We start from the raw sequence: 17829 nt of genomic DNA on the forward strand, positions 1-17829 counted from the left end.
CCACTCCAAGAACAAAGATGGGTAATCTCCTATGGGATCCACAGTCAGTAAAAACCACACTGGAGGAAAAGCTATGAGTTTGTTCTGACTCAATGGTAATGAGAAAAAGAGAATATAAATGTAAATATCAAAACTCACTATTGCTGCATGGATTCTGACTCACAGTGACTCTGGAGGGGAGAGCAAACGGCCCCATAGGGCTTCCAAGGCTGTAAAACTTAGGGGAGCAGAATGGCTTCTGTTCTGAGGGAGCAGTTGGTGGATTTGTTCTGCTGACCCACTAATTAGCAGCCCAACACTTAACTCACTGCATCACCAGATCTTACTTAAGTATTGGAGCTCTGGTGGCCTAGTGGGAAGAAGCTGTGCATATAATAACTTCTAATGCCAACCAGGTAAATAACAAAAATGTATCAGCCTCTTTTAAGTGTTGAACTATATATCTGATCTAAGAAATCTTATTCATTCCTATGGTTCCAAATACCAATTACGTCTCAGGTTCTCGAGTCCCTTGAGCCTCACCTGCACGTTTGATAATTCAAATTAGACGGGTCTAAACCTCATTCATTATCTTCTTTCTCCACCCACTTCTTGCTTTTAAGCCAATTCCTCCTCTATCCTTAGTTTTGCCGATATATAACCTATTCGGTAGTCCCAGATAGAAATCTTAAAACTGTTGAAAATTTCCTCTCTGCTCCTGTTTGTATTCAGCTGGTCACGAAATCTAAATATATCTCATATTTGTCCCCTTCTCTATTCACATCATCACTCCCATAAGACAGGTTTCCATTCTTGATACTCCCCTCACCCCTACACCTGCTGTCAGGTTGTTTCTGACTCATGTTGATGTTGTTGTTGTTGTTGTTGTTGTTGTTGTTGTGTTCCGTCAAGTCAGAACCAACCCTTCTATATAGCTGACCCTCCAGAGGGTCTCCAGAGGCAGTAAATTTCACGGGAAGAGATTGCTCATTTTTCTCCTGTGGAGCAGAAGTGGGTTTGAACTGTTTGCCTTTGGGATTGTAGTACAGCTTTTTACCACTAGATCACCTGAGCTCCATCCTGGTGTTAATAGTTATTAAAGATTTACTGTTAAGGCACTGAGTGTCAAATGCTTAGCACAATCTCAGGCACAAGGTAACTGTTAAATAACTATTCCTGGTATTGGTAATGTTGTTATTGTTATGTGCCATTGAGTCACTTGTGACTCATAGCAACCCTATGTACAACAGCTCTGAACCCTGCTCTATCCTGTGCCAATCTTACTGACTCCAAAACACCTACCCCTATTCCACCAGTCACTGAATAAATCCATCTCATCAAGGGTCTTCCTCTCCTGCGCTGTCCCTCTACCCTCCTAAGCATGACATCACTCTCCAAGGACTGGTCCCTTCTTGCAACATGTCCAAAGTATGTCAGATGAAGCCTTGCCTCCAAAGAGAAGCCTAGTTTCACCCTCTCTAGGACAAACCTGTTTGTTTTCCTAGCAGTCCACAGTATATTCAATACTCTTCTCCAGCACCACATCTCAAAGGCATCAATTCTACTTCTATCATCCCTAGTCACTGTCCAGTGGTCTGATGTATAGAAAGTAACTGTGAAGACCATGGCCTGGATGAAGTGCACCTTAGTCTCTAGACTGATACTGTTGCTCTTCAGTACTCTGAAGAGGTCCCTGACAGCAGACATTCCCAATGCACTTCGTCTTTTAATTTCCTGGCTGCTAGTACCAAGAGTTTTGATTGGGTAGTAGCTCTGAAATATGTTCTAAACAATCTCTATACAGTGTCTTAATTAATTATCTTTAAAATCCTTTAAGTGTCAGTATTACACCAAAGTCCTTGGGTGGTGTACAGTGATAAGTGCTTAACTACCAACTGAATGGCTGGTGGTTTGAACCCATCAGAGATATCCTGAAAGAATAATCAGTAAGCTGCTTTCACAGGTCACAACCTTGAAAACTCAGCAGCGTGCACCTCTACTTTGAAACATATGGGGTGACTGTGCATTGAAATCAACCCGACAGCAATTGTTTATGATTACACACACCCATTTTAGAGATGACACTACTGACTCTCAGAGAATGTATGCAGACTAAAAGCTCAAGGTTAGCAGATGATGTTTATTGAGGCTAAATGGCTCCCAAGTTCTTTTTAAAAAATTTTTTAAATTTTATTATTTTTGTGTGTGTACCATCAAATCAGATCTGACTGATACAGGAGGAGATTGTCCTTCCTTCTCCAGCAGAGAATCTGGTGGATTTGAACCATGCTCCTCTGGGATTGCAGTGCAGCGTTTTGCCACTAGGCCACCAGAGCCCCTTTGGCTCCCAAGTTCTTAACCACCATTTGACACAGGTCCTTATCATCTTCTGGGTTTCATAGTAACTTCCTATGTGGTCTGTCTTCCTCCTGCTTAATTCGCTCTCCACAGGTTTTCCCACAGAATTCTTTTTAAAAGCACTTGCCCATTTATGTCAGGTCCCTTGCTGTAAGGCATCCATTGATTCCCTACTCCTTCAAGGATAAAACACAAATGCTAGAAAGTAGGCGTTGCACTCAAGTCCTTAGGTGGTGAAAATGGATAAATGTTTGTATACCAACTAACAGGCTGGTAGATTAAATTTCTATAGCATATAAGGCTGTATTGAGGAACTATGGAATGACATCATACATAGAAAAAAAAAGCAAAAGACCATTAAAAAGACAGGAGAAAAGAAAAGACTAAAGTTTTTATCAGGACAGACTCAGAAACTTAGCCTAGGCTGTAAAGACACTAGGGTAAAAGGAAGAAATGATGGATCAAGAAAGCTGAACAGAAGATTTCAAAGAGCAGGTGCATTCCATCTCTCTGCCAGCTGGTGTTCTTGAACACTTCTTTACGTTTGCTGACCATCTGAATACCTTACCTGGTGAAATGTCTTTTCATGTCCTGTGCCTATTTTGTAACTGGCTTATTTGTCTTTTTCTTGCCGAAGTATTGGCATTTTCTCTAACTTTTCAATAGGAGTCATTTGTCAGATATGTCATTGTCAAGTCTTTTTTTCCAGTCTAAAGCTAACTTTGTATTTTTTTGGAGAATTTTTGATACATATGAGTATTTAGTTTTCAGGAGGTACCAATTATCTAGTTTGTGTTCATTGTGCATTTTCAGTTATATATGATAATCTGTCTATGCTATAGATTAAAGCTCTTAAGTTTGACCCAGTTGTGGCTTTTGTTTTTTACCTTTCAAGGTTTTTCACCTAGTTCCTTGATCCAGTTTGAGTTAGTTTTTTTTGGTATATGGTGTGAGGAATGGATCATCTTACCTCAACAACAAACAAAGCAGAAAATAACAAATGCTAATGGAGGTAGGACAGCATCATGATGAATGGAGAGGAGACTGAGCCTGTCAACGGCTTCATCTTTTTGGATCCACAATTAACCCTTGGTATCGGCAGTCAGGAAATTAGGAGGCACACTGCACTGGAAAAATCTGCAGTTAGGGACTTCTCCAGATTATTGAGGAATAATGAGGTCAGTTTGAGGAATAAAGTGCAACTGATTCAGGCCATAGTCTCTCCAGTCACTTGCTATGCATCTGAGAACTGGACAACGAAAAAGAATTACAGAAAAAGAATTAACACCTTAGACTTGTGGTGTTGGAGAAGAGCAGTGAATATCTCATGGATGACCAAGAGAACTAGCAGAAATGTCTTGAAGAAGGTGCAGCTGGAGTGCTCTCTGGAATCAAGAATGATGAGACTTCAACTCACACACGTTGGACATATTGCTAGGAGGTGCTATTCCCTGGAGAGGAACATGGCGTTGGGAAGGGTGGAGGGTCGGCGAAGGAGAGGAAACCCCTCAAGCAGGTGTCTTAATAAGGTGACTGCTGCAATGGGCGTTTGTGTGTCAGGAAGTATGAGGATGGTACAGGATAAAACAGGGTTCAGATCTTTTGTTCACAAGTACCTAACAACAAGTAAAGATAAGGAGAAACTGGAGCTCTCATATGCTGCTGAGATAGTTATTATGTTGTGTTGTGTTGTGTTATGTACCATCGAGTCAGAACCGACTCATAGCTAACCTTTCAGTGGGTCTTTAGGGAAGTTAATCACATGGGAGCAGATTGCTCATATTTCTCTGGTGGAACAGTGCTGGATTTGGACTGTGTGCCTTTGGGTTGGCAGTTCAACTCCTTACCACTAAGCTAATAGAGCTCCCTGGTAGAGAACCAAAAAGGAAAAGCATTTCTCAAGCAGAAAGACAAGAAAACTTTAAAGCCTCAAGTTGCAATACTAAGGTGTTCCATAGGCAAAATATTGAATAATGCAGTAAATTTCAAAAATAGAAAGTATAGAGTTATCATACCAAAAAGAATTGGTCATTGCTCAGCCATTTCAGGAGGTGACATATGATAGGAAACCAATAATACTGAAGGAAGAAGGTGGCTACACTGAAGGAATTGGTGAAAAACAAGGCTCCAGGATTTGGTGGAGTGCTAACCAAAATATTTTGAGAAACAGATGCAATATTGGAGGCATTTACTCATCTATGCCAAGAAATCTGGGAGAGAGCTACCTGGTCATTTACTTGGAGGAGCTCCATATTTATGCCCATTCCAAAGAAAGGTGATCCAATAGGATGTGGAAATTATAGAACAAAATAATTAATAGAATACACAGGTAAAAGCTTGAAGATACTTAAAAAATGGTCATAGCTGAATATAGACAGGGAACTGCCAGAAGTCACACAGGATGCAAAAGACACATTGGAATAAGGGATATCATTGCTGATGCCCAGCTGACTCAAGGGCAGTGGGGAACTTTCAGAGCACTAACTGGCATGGTGCAGGTCTCAAAGTATTTTCTACATTTGCTAAAAAGGGAATCATCATTCTTAGACCACCAGATTATGATTTCTGTTTTTATTGTGCCCAGCACCCCAGGACTAATTCAAATTCATGCCAAAAACATATTTCAAAACATTGTAAGCACTGAAAAATTCAAATTTCAACAACTAGTCTCTTTGATAAAGGCATTCAATATAAACTTGGTTTCTAATTACAAAGCACCTGAAGACAGGGCTGGGCATGAGTTGATTTTGTATCCTTAGAGTATCCAAAGCCACAGGACAGAAACGAAGCTCAAAAAATGTCTGTGAATTGAATAGACAGATGAATGAATAATTGAATGAACAAACAAATGAATGAGTTGAAGAGGACCTTCTTAGCAGGAGATACCTAGTGTACAGAATGAATTCTGGCCAATTAATGGGAAAAGCACCGGAAGGTAGAGTGCTGATAGCTTAGAATCACAGCTCCCACCCTCAGCTGTGAAGAACAGAACAAGTAAGCTACTGAGCCAGGGAGGGACAGATCAGCTCCAAGTGCAGACAAGCCTTCTCTGCATGTGGCAAAATAAGGTCCTGCCCCAGTGCTCATGAAAAACAAGAAAAGGATTCTATATATGTAGAACTCTGTTTTTGCAAGAATAACAAAAGCAGTATCTAAAGCGGTGTTGTTCTTATTTTAGCACTTTCATTTCTTTCAAAGCAAGTTCCTTTTCCCCACTAGTTGCAAGCTATGCCTGCCAGCGCTTTTGGAGAGGCAGATCTATAAGCACAGCCCCATTTTAAGAGAAAGGTCCTGAAAAATATCATCACTAGAGACAAATGTTTTAACTCTTTAAATCCCAGAATCAAGATTAGACCTCAGAACTCCCTAGCATATTTTGGCCTTCAGACTCCTACATTTTTTCTTCTACTTAAGATGTCAATACAAATTCCTGACCCCCCCCCATCATCAATTTAGATCTATCTTTTCCCCTCTCCCCCTGTATTTTTAACATGTTTTCCCAATTACTGAAGGTAACTGATGGGCATATTTTTTTTTTCAGTGTAGGAGTTGAAAAGGAGGCATCTTTGGATTCTAGGTCTAATCCATAGTGCAGACAAAAAAGCAAGCATTTCCGTATGTTAACAGCTCTGTGAGAATGGGGGCAGAACATTTTGGGAAACACTGACCTACAGGTTCAAGGTTTAAAGGCAAAGGAATGGGGCTTGACTTCTTTATCCCCCCTGCAGAAATGGGAGTCATTTATCTTCTTGTGACACTTTAGTGAAGAAAAAAATGTTCTCAAACATAGACATTCCCTTAGTATCTGCCTGTTTCCTGAGCCTGATTTTCCATTGATTCTTTCAGTTAATTAAAGTCCTTCCAATAAATACATTCCCCAATTAAATTGTCCAGAATCAGTTCTCTTGTGGACTATCTTGACTGCTCAATCCATTTCAGGATTAGGATGACCAGATATATTTCCCCCAAAGTCCTGCAGGCAACAACATCTCCCTGTGTCTCATGAGACTATGGTAAATGCTAATGCTGACCTTGCCTGGTTAGGTTTTGCTCACTGCTTAATTATCATTTGCTGCAAAAATTCCACTGGTGTTTGTGTAAACAGAGCTTGCCTTTCATTAAATATATGTTTTGAGTGCCCAGCTGAGCCTGCTTTCCCCATTCTGTGCCACCAGTGTGCAGATAAAAGCTAGAAGCATATCTCATTTCTGTCTGATTCACCTGGTCTTTCAGAGATCTGAAATGCACTTATGGGTGATATCCAGCTGGCTCACATTCTGATCCAGGGGTACTAAAGCACTGCTAAAAGAGGTCAGTTTCTCCTCTGCAGGGCAGAGGTCGTTTGGAAGCATTGAGATTCAAATGGGTCAGACTTCTGGGATGGAACAACCATTTGGACAGATTCAACTCCTTTAGGAAAAGTTCCTAACAACCTTAACCCTTATTTGTTCTCTGAAATCCTAGTCTGTAAGGTAGTACCTTTCTGGCAGGTCAAATCCATCAGCAGCTCCTCAATAGATGGGCAATTCCCTCCCATGTGATTCACAGGCTCAGAAAACCAACTGCAGTATCAGTGGTGAGTCGGTTCTGATTAAACAGCAACATGTTTTTTGGGTGTTTCCAGTCTAGACCTGTCCTGAGCTCCAGAACCACATCTACAATTTCACTAGCTATCTAGATGTTCCGTGAACACTTCAAAACAAATCACTCTGTGGATGAATATGTTTACCATCCCCTCCTTCCTTTTAGGAATAGGATTTCCTGGGTTTTCCTTTGCCCAGTCAAGGGATACATTAATTTCACAGCTTCTCTAGCAGCTATAACTGTGGCTATATGATAAAGTTCATGGCAAGAGGATGTGAGGAGAAGTAAGTATGCCAACTTCTTTATCCTTGCTCTATAGAAAAGGTGCTTGCCCTGGATCTCTGCTTTTCTTTCTCCTACTGGTTGAGAAATGGCTTTGACTAGAACTGTCTTGAGAATCACATGTCAGGAAAGGCAGATTCATCCTTAGTAGAGCCAGACTGTTCACAAATAAGACTGTTGTCAGAGATAATATATTTCATGTGAGATATGACATTTTGGGGTCTCTTTCTTACAGCAGCTTAGTGTATATTTTAATAATGAAAAAAAATTGTTGTTGTTGTTATGTGCCATTGAGTCACTTGAGACTCATAACAACCCTATGTACAAGAGCCCTAAACACCTTTCTAACCTGTGCCAACCTCATTGTCTCTGACACACCTACTCCCACTACCCCAATCACTGAATCGATCCTTCTCATCAAGGGTCTTCCTCTCCTGCAATGTCCCTCCACCCTCCCAAACATGATGTCCCCCTCCAAGGATAAGTTCCTCCTTGCAACATGTCCAGTGTATTTCAGACGAAGCTTCAGAATTCTTGACTCCAAGGAGCAGCCTAGCTTCACCGTCTCTAGGGCAAACCTGTTTGTTCTCCTAGCAGTCCATGGTATATTAAACACTCTTCTCCAGCACCACAGCTCAAAGGCATCAATTCTCTTTCTATCATCCCTAGTCACTGTCCAGCTCTCCAATGCATAGCACGAAACTGTGAAGACTATAGCCCGGATCAGGCAAACCTTAGTTTTCAACCTTATGTTGTTGCTCTTCAGTACTCTTGAGAGGTCCCTCACAGCCGACTTTCCCAATGCAATTCGCCTCCTGATTTCCTGGCTGCTGTTACCAAGAGTGTTGACTGTGAAGCCAAGCAAACTAAAACTGTTAACTATCTCAATCTCTTCACCATCCATACTGATGCTGCCAATTGGCCCAGGGGCGAAAATCTTTGTTTTCTTAATGTTGAGTTTCAATCTATACTGAAGGCTGCAGTCCTTGACCTTCTGCAGCAAGCCCTTCAGGTCCTCCTCAGTTTCATCAAGCAGGGTTGTGTCATCTGCATAACGCAGGTTGTTGAATCTTCCACCAATCCTGATGCCACATTCCTCCTCGTATAGCCCAGCATCCTGGAATTGTTTTATTTATTTATTTATTATTTTAAATTTTTTTAAATTGTTCTTCCATATTTCTCCTCCTATATTAATTAGTCCAAGAGAGTTCTGGTGGCTTAGAGGTAAGGAGTTGTACTGCCAATTCAAAGGCATGTGGTTTGAATCCACCATCTGCTCCAGGAGAGAAAGATGAGTAGTCTCCTGCCATATGATTTTTCTGCCTCAGAAAACCTGCTGGAGGGATCAGCTATGGGTTGGTTCCAACTTGACAGCGCATCTCAAGAACAACAAAATATTAGTCTATGTCCATGACATATTGCCCCATCAACATATGTCAGAAAAGCAGCATTTTTGACCATCCTTCCTCTCCAGTCCTGCACTATTATCTCTGGCACTGTCCACGTCTCCCACCCTTACTGCACCGTGTGGGGTCAGGCTCTCATCACATCTTGCAAGTGTGGCTTAGTTGCATTGTATTGCTATTTTTGCCCATGCCCAATATGCTCTTCGCACTGTGATCCAAATGATCTTTCAAAATGCTGTCTGATCATTGGACAACTTTGCTTTGACCCTTTAAAGACTTCCCCTAGCCTTCAAGAAAGAACACTTGTGGCACAATGGTTAAGGCTTTCGGCTGCTAATGGAAAGATTGGTGATTTGCACCCCCGCAAGCAACTCTGTGGAAGAAAAGAGCTGACTGGCAATCTGCTCCCATAAGGATTACAGCTTAGGAAGCCCTACGGGCAGTTCTGGCCTGTCTTATAAGGCTGTTGTGAGTTAGAGTCTCGTCAACAGCACCTAACAACTGAAGTCTTGATGAGGAGAAAGGACTGTGTGAGACTGAGTCACTCACCTCCCTCCCTCTTAAACCACACGAGAGTGTTTGTAGTTGCCAGAAAACACATCTCCCATTAGTTCTTGGACTCATCATATGATGTTCCCTCCATCTCACATACTTTGGGCATATGGCCAAGAGAGACTGGTCCTTGGAGGAGGACCTCATGTTCGTAAGGGTCGAGGGACAGCAGATGAGATGGATTGTGTGTCGGAATTATTGAGACTGGCCAGGACAGAGTAGGCTTCAGGGCTGCTGTACACAGGGTCACTATGGGTTGCAGGCGACTCGATGACACAGAACAACAACATGTGAATCTCCCTTACCTCCATCCACTCTTTCCCTGGTGATGACTATTTATCATTTAGGACTTGGCTCAGTTACCACTGCCTCTAGAAGCTTTTCCCTGCTCTTACTGCTGTCACCGTTTTCTTGCTCTGTTAATGACTGCTTCCTGGTCTTGGTACAGATTTTGCTAGAGCACAATCAAGTGTTCTGGGATTCCCATTCTTCTCAGTGTTAGCAATAATTTATTATTATGAGCCACATGGTGGAATGCCGTTGCACAGTCAATGAAATGCAAATAGACATCCTTGGCTTAGTCAAGATACGTCTGACATTGGCAAGGATATCCCTAGTGTCATGGCTTCTGCTAAATCCAGCTTGTATTTCAGGGAGCTCTCTGTTGATTCACTGTTCCAGTAGTTTTTGGATAATCTTCAGCAGAATTTTGCTTGTGTGTGATATTAGTGACACTGAAAATTTCCACACTTTGATGGATCACATTTTTTTGGAATGAGAATAAATATGGACCTCTTTCAGTCATTTGGCCAGGTAACTTTGAGTTGTGGTGCTGGAGAAGAGTATTAAACATACAAGGGACTGCTAAGAGAGCAAACAACTCTGTCCTAGAGAGGGTGAAACCTGGTTGCTCCTTGGAGGCAAGGATTGTGAAAATCCATCTCACATTTTTAGGGCATGTTGCCAGGAGGGACCAGACCTTGCAGAAGGACATCATGCTTGGAAGGGTAGAGGGTCAGTGCTTGAGAGAAGACTCTGGATGAGATTAACTGACACAGTGATTGTGGCAATAGCAGCTGGTGAGAGATTGGCTCAAGACAGGGCAAGGCTCAGAGTTATTGTTCATAGTGTTGCTCTGCGTCATAGTTGACTAGACAGCACATAACAACTGCAGTCAGAACACCCAGGGGAATCACATCATATTATCTGCGAATTGCCCGTTTAATTATCCATCTACTCCTTCAATATAAAGCCCCACCCTAGCCATGCACACCCTTAAAGATCCTGTAATTTGACACAATTGTGGGATGATTTAATTCAGTTAACAAATGGCATTATTTGTTCCAAAGAGCCCTGGTGGTGCAACAGTAATGTATTCAGATGCTTACCAAAAGGTTGGAAGTTAGAATTTACCCAGAGATTCGAGAAGAGAAAGACCTGACAATCTGCTTCCACGAAGATTGTTTTTGTTGTCATGTGCCATCGAGTCTCTTGAAACTCATAGTGGCCCTATGTATAACAGCCCTAAACCCAGCTCTATCTTGTACCAATCTTATTGTCTCTGACACACCTATCCCCCATTTCCCCAGTCACTGAATTGATCCATCTCATCAAGGGTCTTCCTTTCCTGTGCTGTCCCTCCATCCTCCCAAGCCTGACGTTCCTCTCCAAGTACTGGTCCCTCCTTGTAAAATGTCCAAATTATGTCAGACAAAGCTTCATAATTCTTGCCTCCAAGGAGCAGTCTGGTCTCACTCTCTCCAGGACAAACCTGTTTTTTCTCCTAACAGTGCATCCTATATTCATACTCTTTTCTAGCACCAAGTCCAAAGGCATCAATTCTCTTTCTATCATCCCTAGTCATTATCCAGTTTTCTGATGCATAGAAAGTAATTGCAAAGACTATGGCCTGGATCAGGCACACCTTAGTCTCCAGAATGACATTGTTGCTCTTCAGTATTTTGGAGAGGTCTCTGACAGCAAACTTTCCCAGTGCAATTTGTCTTTTCATTTCCTGGCTGCTGGTACCAAGAACGTTGATTGTGAAGCCAAGCATACTGGAGCTGTTAACTATTTCATCAGCACCAAGGAAATGCTCTGGGGCAGTCCTGCTCTGAAACATCTGGTTGCTAGGAGTCATAATAAAATCATTAGCCCCAACATCTGTTTGTTCCTTCCCCACCTGCAGGCAGAATATACTTTTGCTCCCTGCAGGCAGAATATACTTCCTACTGACTGCAGGTATGACCTCATGCCTATCTTTGTCTAGTAGATTGTGAGCAGTTGTGGCATAGCCATGTCCAAACAGAAGCCTTAACAGCTTCTGTGTACTTTGGCTCTAAATGGCACCTCTCACCTTGAATGCTTGCTCTCTGCCATGAGAAACTGTACCCCCAACTGTGAATGCTCCTTCATCCTGGGTCTTGAGAAGACACCTGAAATTGACTCAAGTCCACCAAACCAATCTAATCCAGGATGTGCCAACATTGTATAATGAATTTTGTGTCATTTTAATTACCATAGTAAGGGTGAAACTAAGTTTCTCCTTGGAGGCTAGGATTTTCATGCTCCAGCTCATATACTTTGGGCATGTGGCCAGAAGAGACTGATCCTTGGAGAAGGATATCATGTTCAGAAGGGTGGAGGGACAGCACAGGAGAAGAAGACCCCAGATGAGATGGATTGATATAGTGACTGGGGCAGTGGGGGTGGGTGTGTCGGAGTCAGTGAGACTGGCAGGCTTCAGAACTGTTGTACACATATGGTTGCTATGAGTCACTGGCAACTCGATGGCATATAACAACAACAACAGTTACCCTGTAAAGTAGGTAGGCTCCCATTTTAAAGCCCAAGAAAATAAAGTAAGAGTTCAAGGCCAGGGCAGTTTGAGTCTTGTGCCCGGCTCCCCACCCCCCACGATCCAAGTCAGCCTTGAGTCTAGCCAAGCACCTACCAGTACTCAGTGCAGGATCCTAGCTGGTGGGGAGCAAGCCCCTACATCTTGCTCTCATCTCAGGTTCCTCAGCCGGAGCACCACTTCCTACAGGCCTCCAGACGCTGAAGGAGAACAGAAGCAGCAGCATGTTCTTCTGAGTTCATCTTTTTTTCTTGGCCCATAAGGAACTCTAGTCATCCAAAATGCCTTCTTTCATTTGCACAGAGCCAAAAATTCTCTTGACAACCAAGATTTTAAGCACACATATGCCACAACTCCGCCCTGTGTGGTTTCCAGGTGCACAGTACCAAGGCTGCAACCCTGACATGCCTCGAGTATCCGCTTCATCTCTTGGTCACATCTGTATCTTGCTGGACTACTCCACACTCATTCTTTCCCCAGATAGCTCCAGACTGAATTTGAAATACTGATTATCAAACTTTCTCAATTTCCCCCTACAATATTTTCTTAAATCCTGTAAACTTTAGGGCGCTCTGGTGACTTAGCAGTAAGGAGCACCACTGCCAACTCAAAGGCACATGGTTCAAATCCACCAACTGCTCCAAGCAGAGAGATGGGCAATCTCCCCCCTCCCCCACCCCAGTGAGATTTACTGCCTCTGAAAAGCCAGCGGAAGGCAGGTATGGGTTAGTTTCACCTGATGGCACATAACAATGTTACCTTTGGGCCTTATTACTACTCTATGAACCACAGCAGACACCATGCATGTTCATTTAAATCAGGAGTTCTAGTATAGCTCAGCTTCCAAACAAAGAAGTTTCTTACAAACCAAGTCATATTAAATCAGCAACAATGTTTCTTATTCTTTCTATTAATAAAATATCATGGGCTTGGATAACTCTTATTATTCCCTTTGGCCTTCTTCTTATGTGTAGATAAGTACGTTTTACTTAGATCAAACTGATTATATAAAATCTACTTAAAACAGAGAAAAGAAGGAGAACATGGAAATTAATAGTGACAACAGCAACAACTTTTCTTTATATTCTGGGTGGACTTACACTGAGGCACTTGAGTTACTTGCATGGAGTGAAGAATGAGGCATAGAGCAGAGTTGAGACTGAAAGGGCAAGGCTGACTGGAGTAAGATTCATCCAATTTGACCCAAGCCCCTGCCTCACTCTACAGGTTCCCAGTATAAACACATTTAACTGGCGTATACTCTGTCCTGTCTGCCAAGTACCAGATAATACTCCATTGAGTCCACTGAAAATTCTCTTTCCAACTGGTGTTTTCCACTCTAGTTATTAATTGTTTAGGGAATAAAGAAAACTGGAACGGCTAATGGCTCTTCCCTGGGAGAATTACAAAAAGAAGTTTAGATTCATTGCTCTTTAGTCCTGATTTCTAGACTCTCAGCTTATTGTTAAAATAAATTATTAGAACTAAAAAAAAGAAATCATTAGAACTAGAAAATCTTAGAAGTGGCCACAGAAGTCACCTCATTCAACAGATTAAAAGGCCACAACCTCAAGCTGCCCATTGTTACCTTCTTAATTTATGAAGAAGATAGTACTGAAACCCAACCCTTAACTCCCAACTCAGGGCTCTTTCCACTAGCCAGGACTAGAACAAGTACAACTAGCATAAAACTAGCTTGCAACAATACTACTTGTACTAATACACAGCCTGCGTAAATACAGTCTGCTAGCCGTCCAGTAGAAAACATGTGAATCTAAAATTTAAAACGTAATGAAGAGATTGAAAACATACCACAGACACACACACACACACACACACACACACTCACTCACTCCTAGTGCAGAGAGAAGCAGCAGCAAGGCTTGAAAGGGGAGACCTGTGAATAATGATGACAGAAGATGAACTGATGTATTTGAATTGTGGTATTAGAGAAGAGTACTAAATAGCCCATGAACTGCCAAGAGAACAAACAAGGCTGCCTAGAAAGAAGTGCTACTAGAGTGCTTCTTGGTGGCAACAATGGTGCTACTTCATCTCACATACTTTGAAAATGTTGTCAAGAGGGGCCCAGTCCTAGGAAAAAGACATTATGCTGGGAAAGGTGGAGAATCAGAGAGAAGAGAGGAAGACCCTCAACATGGTGTTTTGATACAGGGTCTGTAAGAATGAGGCCGAGAATGTTGGAGGTTGTGAGGATGGCCCAGAATAGTGCGAGGTTCAGATATATTTTTCATAGGCAGTTCTTATCAAGGGAACGTTCACCACCACATCAAAATGACCTGAAACCCTATTTGACTCAAGGACAGACTGACAATTCTTTGAGGGCAAGGACTGCGCCTTTTATCGTTTTCTACTCAGTCTCTGTCATTATACTTTAGAAACAGCAGGGATTTACTATGTGCTTGTAGAATGAATGAATAAGTGAATGAATGAAGCTGAATGGCTAGCAAAAGAAATGCTAATAGAGCAAGCAATCTTCATCACATAGAGCTCCAGGAGAATGTCCAGGAAAGCACATTGCCTGCTCTGGAGTGTGTTCTCGGAATATTGACACTGCTCCAGCATTGCTCACAGCCTCTGCTGCCAGGGAAGGATGAAATGCCACCCATATTCAGGGACAAAGACTGAACCCTCCTTCCAGTCTGATTGCTAGATGGTACCTGTTGCTAAAATAGCAGCTGGTTAGCATTTTGTTTTGTTCAAAACAACAACAAGGAGCAGTTTATCACAGGAAGCAGCATCACAATGACAATAAGAAATCATGAGACTAAATATACAGCAGAAAGAAATAGGAAATGGTAGCTATGGAAAAGCAAGGAAAGCACTGCTAGAGCCTGAGGGGGGGAAAAACGGAAGTGTTGATTAGAAATTGCTCAGCCTGCATTAAAAGAGAGAAACAGGGGGGTGGTGGTGGGAGCAGAGAAGGGGAAAGAGGGAGAGGGGGAGGGAGAAAGAGGGGGTAAAGGAGGGAGAGGAAAGAGGGCAAGAGGGAGGAAGGGAAGGGGAGCCTCAGTTTTAATCGTTCCTTTCCTCCCTTCCCTTTACCACCCCCTCAAGAAAGAATTCATTGATTGCGCTGGACTAAAATGTCTTACCTTTCCTCTCAAGATTTCTCTGTAAAGAAGGAGTCTAAATTCATCTCACCCTCTACTGCTCCTTTCCCCTCCCTTACCTCCCTCCCCTCCTCAGCCGCCATTGTTAGCTCCTCTACTTTGCACAAACCCAGAGGCAGCTTGTCCACTGTCACCTCCCACAATTGTGACAGGATGAGGGGGACAGGCAGAGGCTCAGATCAGGACACGCCAGTGCCTGAATGATCAGTAGGATCCAGGGTGCCAGCCACCACGCTTGTGGAACACAGAAGCTGGGACCATCTGACAGCTGAGATGGCCCTGATAACCTGTTGCCTGTAGCCAGGCAAAAGCGGTCTCTGCAGGTGCAGACAGCCGAAGTCTTAGACAAAGCATCACCCTTTGAAAGAGAAATCCCAACAGTATGACAACCACAGAGGCACTTTAGCAGAATGCTGAGGAGGCTGGCCCAAGGGTTGGGAGAACTGGATTCTAGTCCCTGTTCTAGCACAGATTGGCTATTTGCATACTGCTTCTCTGGCTCTCAGGTTCCTCATTTATTAAATGAGAGCTGAACTAGATTTCCTGTGATAAGATTTCCTTGTCTAAGGATAAGGTTCTGCAATGTAAAAAGCTGCTACTGTTCTCTGGTGGCTTAATGGGTAAGGAGTTGCACTATCAATCCAAAGGCATGAGGTTCAAATCCACCAGCTGATCAAAGGAAGAAAGATGGATGGTCGCCTCCATGTGATTTACAGCCTCTGAAAACCCACTGCAGGGTCAGCTCTAAGTAGGTTCTGACTTGACAACACATGACAACAACATCTAGCATATGGTCCCCCCCACTTGCTTCTGTTAGGAGAACTCCATCACCTTCTGGAAAAGCACCAGATCTAGTCCAGGGAACCCTCCTCAGATGCCTGGCTGGGATGATATAGGTTGAAGGCCTAAGTTTCCCTCAAATATGATAACTGAATAGAGGCAAATTAAGGACATTTGGAATCAGTGAGGGTGGAAGTAGAAGACACTGGGAGGCCAGGGGAGGGGGGAGGCATGGATCAGCCAAACCCTGAAATTAGAGATGATTCATATTTGAATAATGTGGGAGGGATGAACTCAGAGCAGCCAAGAGAAGAGGCTAATCCTGCTGAGAAGCCCCCAAACTGAACCCCCAGGGGATAACAGTGGTAAGGGCTCTCTACATTTTGGCATAGGAAAACATTAAATAACCTCCTCTTATTGAAGCTAAGGGAAATGAGGTTTTCTTCAGCAGACCTCATTCTCAGCAGGGAGGTCCTTCTCTCTTCTTAAATGTATTCTCCCTTCTCTCAAAGATTTACTTTGGATATTTAAACTTCTTTGCTTTTTCTCACTGCTTGATGTTTTCAAATCTTTCAGCTGGTGCCCCTCGAGGGGATAAGCTTTGATTTTTTTTTGGTGCTATTTCATATTTTATTTCAGCTAGTCATTGCTTCCTTTCCCTTCCCCCATCACCCTTCTGAGTCCTTGCCTTAGTTTCCCCAACTTCACCTTCTTTTGATATTCCTCTCATCCTGTGCAAGCCACCAAGCCTTCCACACCCCTCCTCAGCAAGGCTGGCCATCAGGCTCTGCCAGCTGTCCCTTAACTGTATAGAATTATCATGTGGGACAGTGTGGGAGAGGCATTTTCTGATCCTTCAGGCCTCTGAAGTTCACAGAAAAGGGAGAGAAGGCAGAGAGGACCCAGCCTGAAAAAGTAACTCTTGTGCCTGGGAGAAGCCCAACTCTATCGGCTGTGACTATCGCATCTTTCTGCAAATTCTGGAGTGAGGGTGGCAGTGCATCAACTGGGAAGGATCTTCTAACATGGAACCACTGCCCAAATAGTACCAAGTGACAAAGAGACTGGACCTAAACTCTACAACCAATCAAACCTCCAAGTCCATCTTCTTTCCCATTTCTTCTTCCAACATCCTACAAGGGAGCCACGGAGAGAATTCTTGGGTCTCCCTACTTTGCTAAGGAAGGAAATAAAGATCCATCTCCCAATCTCCCCAGAAAACCCATTCCCTCAGTCTCCTGGGAGCTTTCTTTCTTTTTTTTTTTTTTCCCAAGCAGGCTTTCCCCAGGACTCATAGCATTCCAAACTCAGGATCAGACTGAGGAAGGACTCTTGTATGAAGAGGAAAATGCACATTTCAAAAGAATAATTTCACATCATCAAACACCTACGTTGATCAGGCTTCCCTCAGCCCTCTCCTTGCTTCCCCCATCACGAACCAAGACAGATACACACACACACACACACACACACTCACACTCCCCCTCCCCCACTTGATACCAGCCCGCTAAGCAGCTTTAAACACTGTCAATCAGGTAGAAAATGGGGGGTGGGGTGCGAAGAGTGCCACAAGGGGAATATAAATATATAAAGTTATTTATCTCCATAGAAAATGACTCTTACCTGTTAACCAGAAGACAGCAATCCACCCCATCACGACCCTGTCCATTTTCTCCAACTTCCCATCCAGCTCAAGGAGTAAGCAAAGTGGGAAACGGCAGGGATACAGGGCTCTCGGAAACCAAACGGCAGAAGGCAGCGGCGGAGCCGCGACGGCGGGCGTGAGAGGGCAGCGGGCGTCCAGTGGGCGCTTCCAGCAACCGGGCCGAGCGGGCGGGGGCCCCTGGCTGGACCGCGCCGCCTGGAGGACGCGCGCAGCTGCGGCCTCCCGGGGACC

The 17829-nt window shown here is 43.3% G+C and overlaps 1 protein-coding gene across 1 annotated transcript in view; it reads right to left on the bottom strand.

Annotated features, from left to right (window-relative positions):
- Window positions 1–17648, bottom strand: part of ILDR2 (immunoglobulin-like domain containing receptor 2) — a 101836-nt gene extending 84188 nt beyond the window's left edge. The window contains exon 1 of the mRNA XM_006887387.1: window positions 17556–17648. Within this exon, the coding sequence (XP_006887449.1) occupies window positions 17556–17601 (46 nt within the window). The 5' untranslated portion in view covers window positions 17602–17648. The remainder of the gene's footprint in view (window positions 1–17555) is intronic.
- Window positions 17649–17829: the final 181 nt, after the last annotated feature.

The sequence above is a fragment of the Elephantulus edwardii genome, unplaced genomic scaffold, assembly GCF_000299155.1.
Source record: "Elephantulus edwardii isolate Elephantulus edwardi_28Jun2011 unplaced genomic scaffold, EleEdw1.0 scaffold00057, whole genome shotgun sequence".
Classification (NCBI taxonomy): domain Eukaryota; kingdom Metazoa; phylum Chordata; class Mammalia; order Macroscelidea; family Macroscelididae; genus Elephantulus; species Elephantulus edwardii.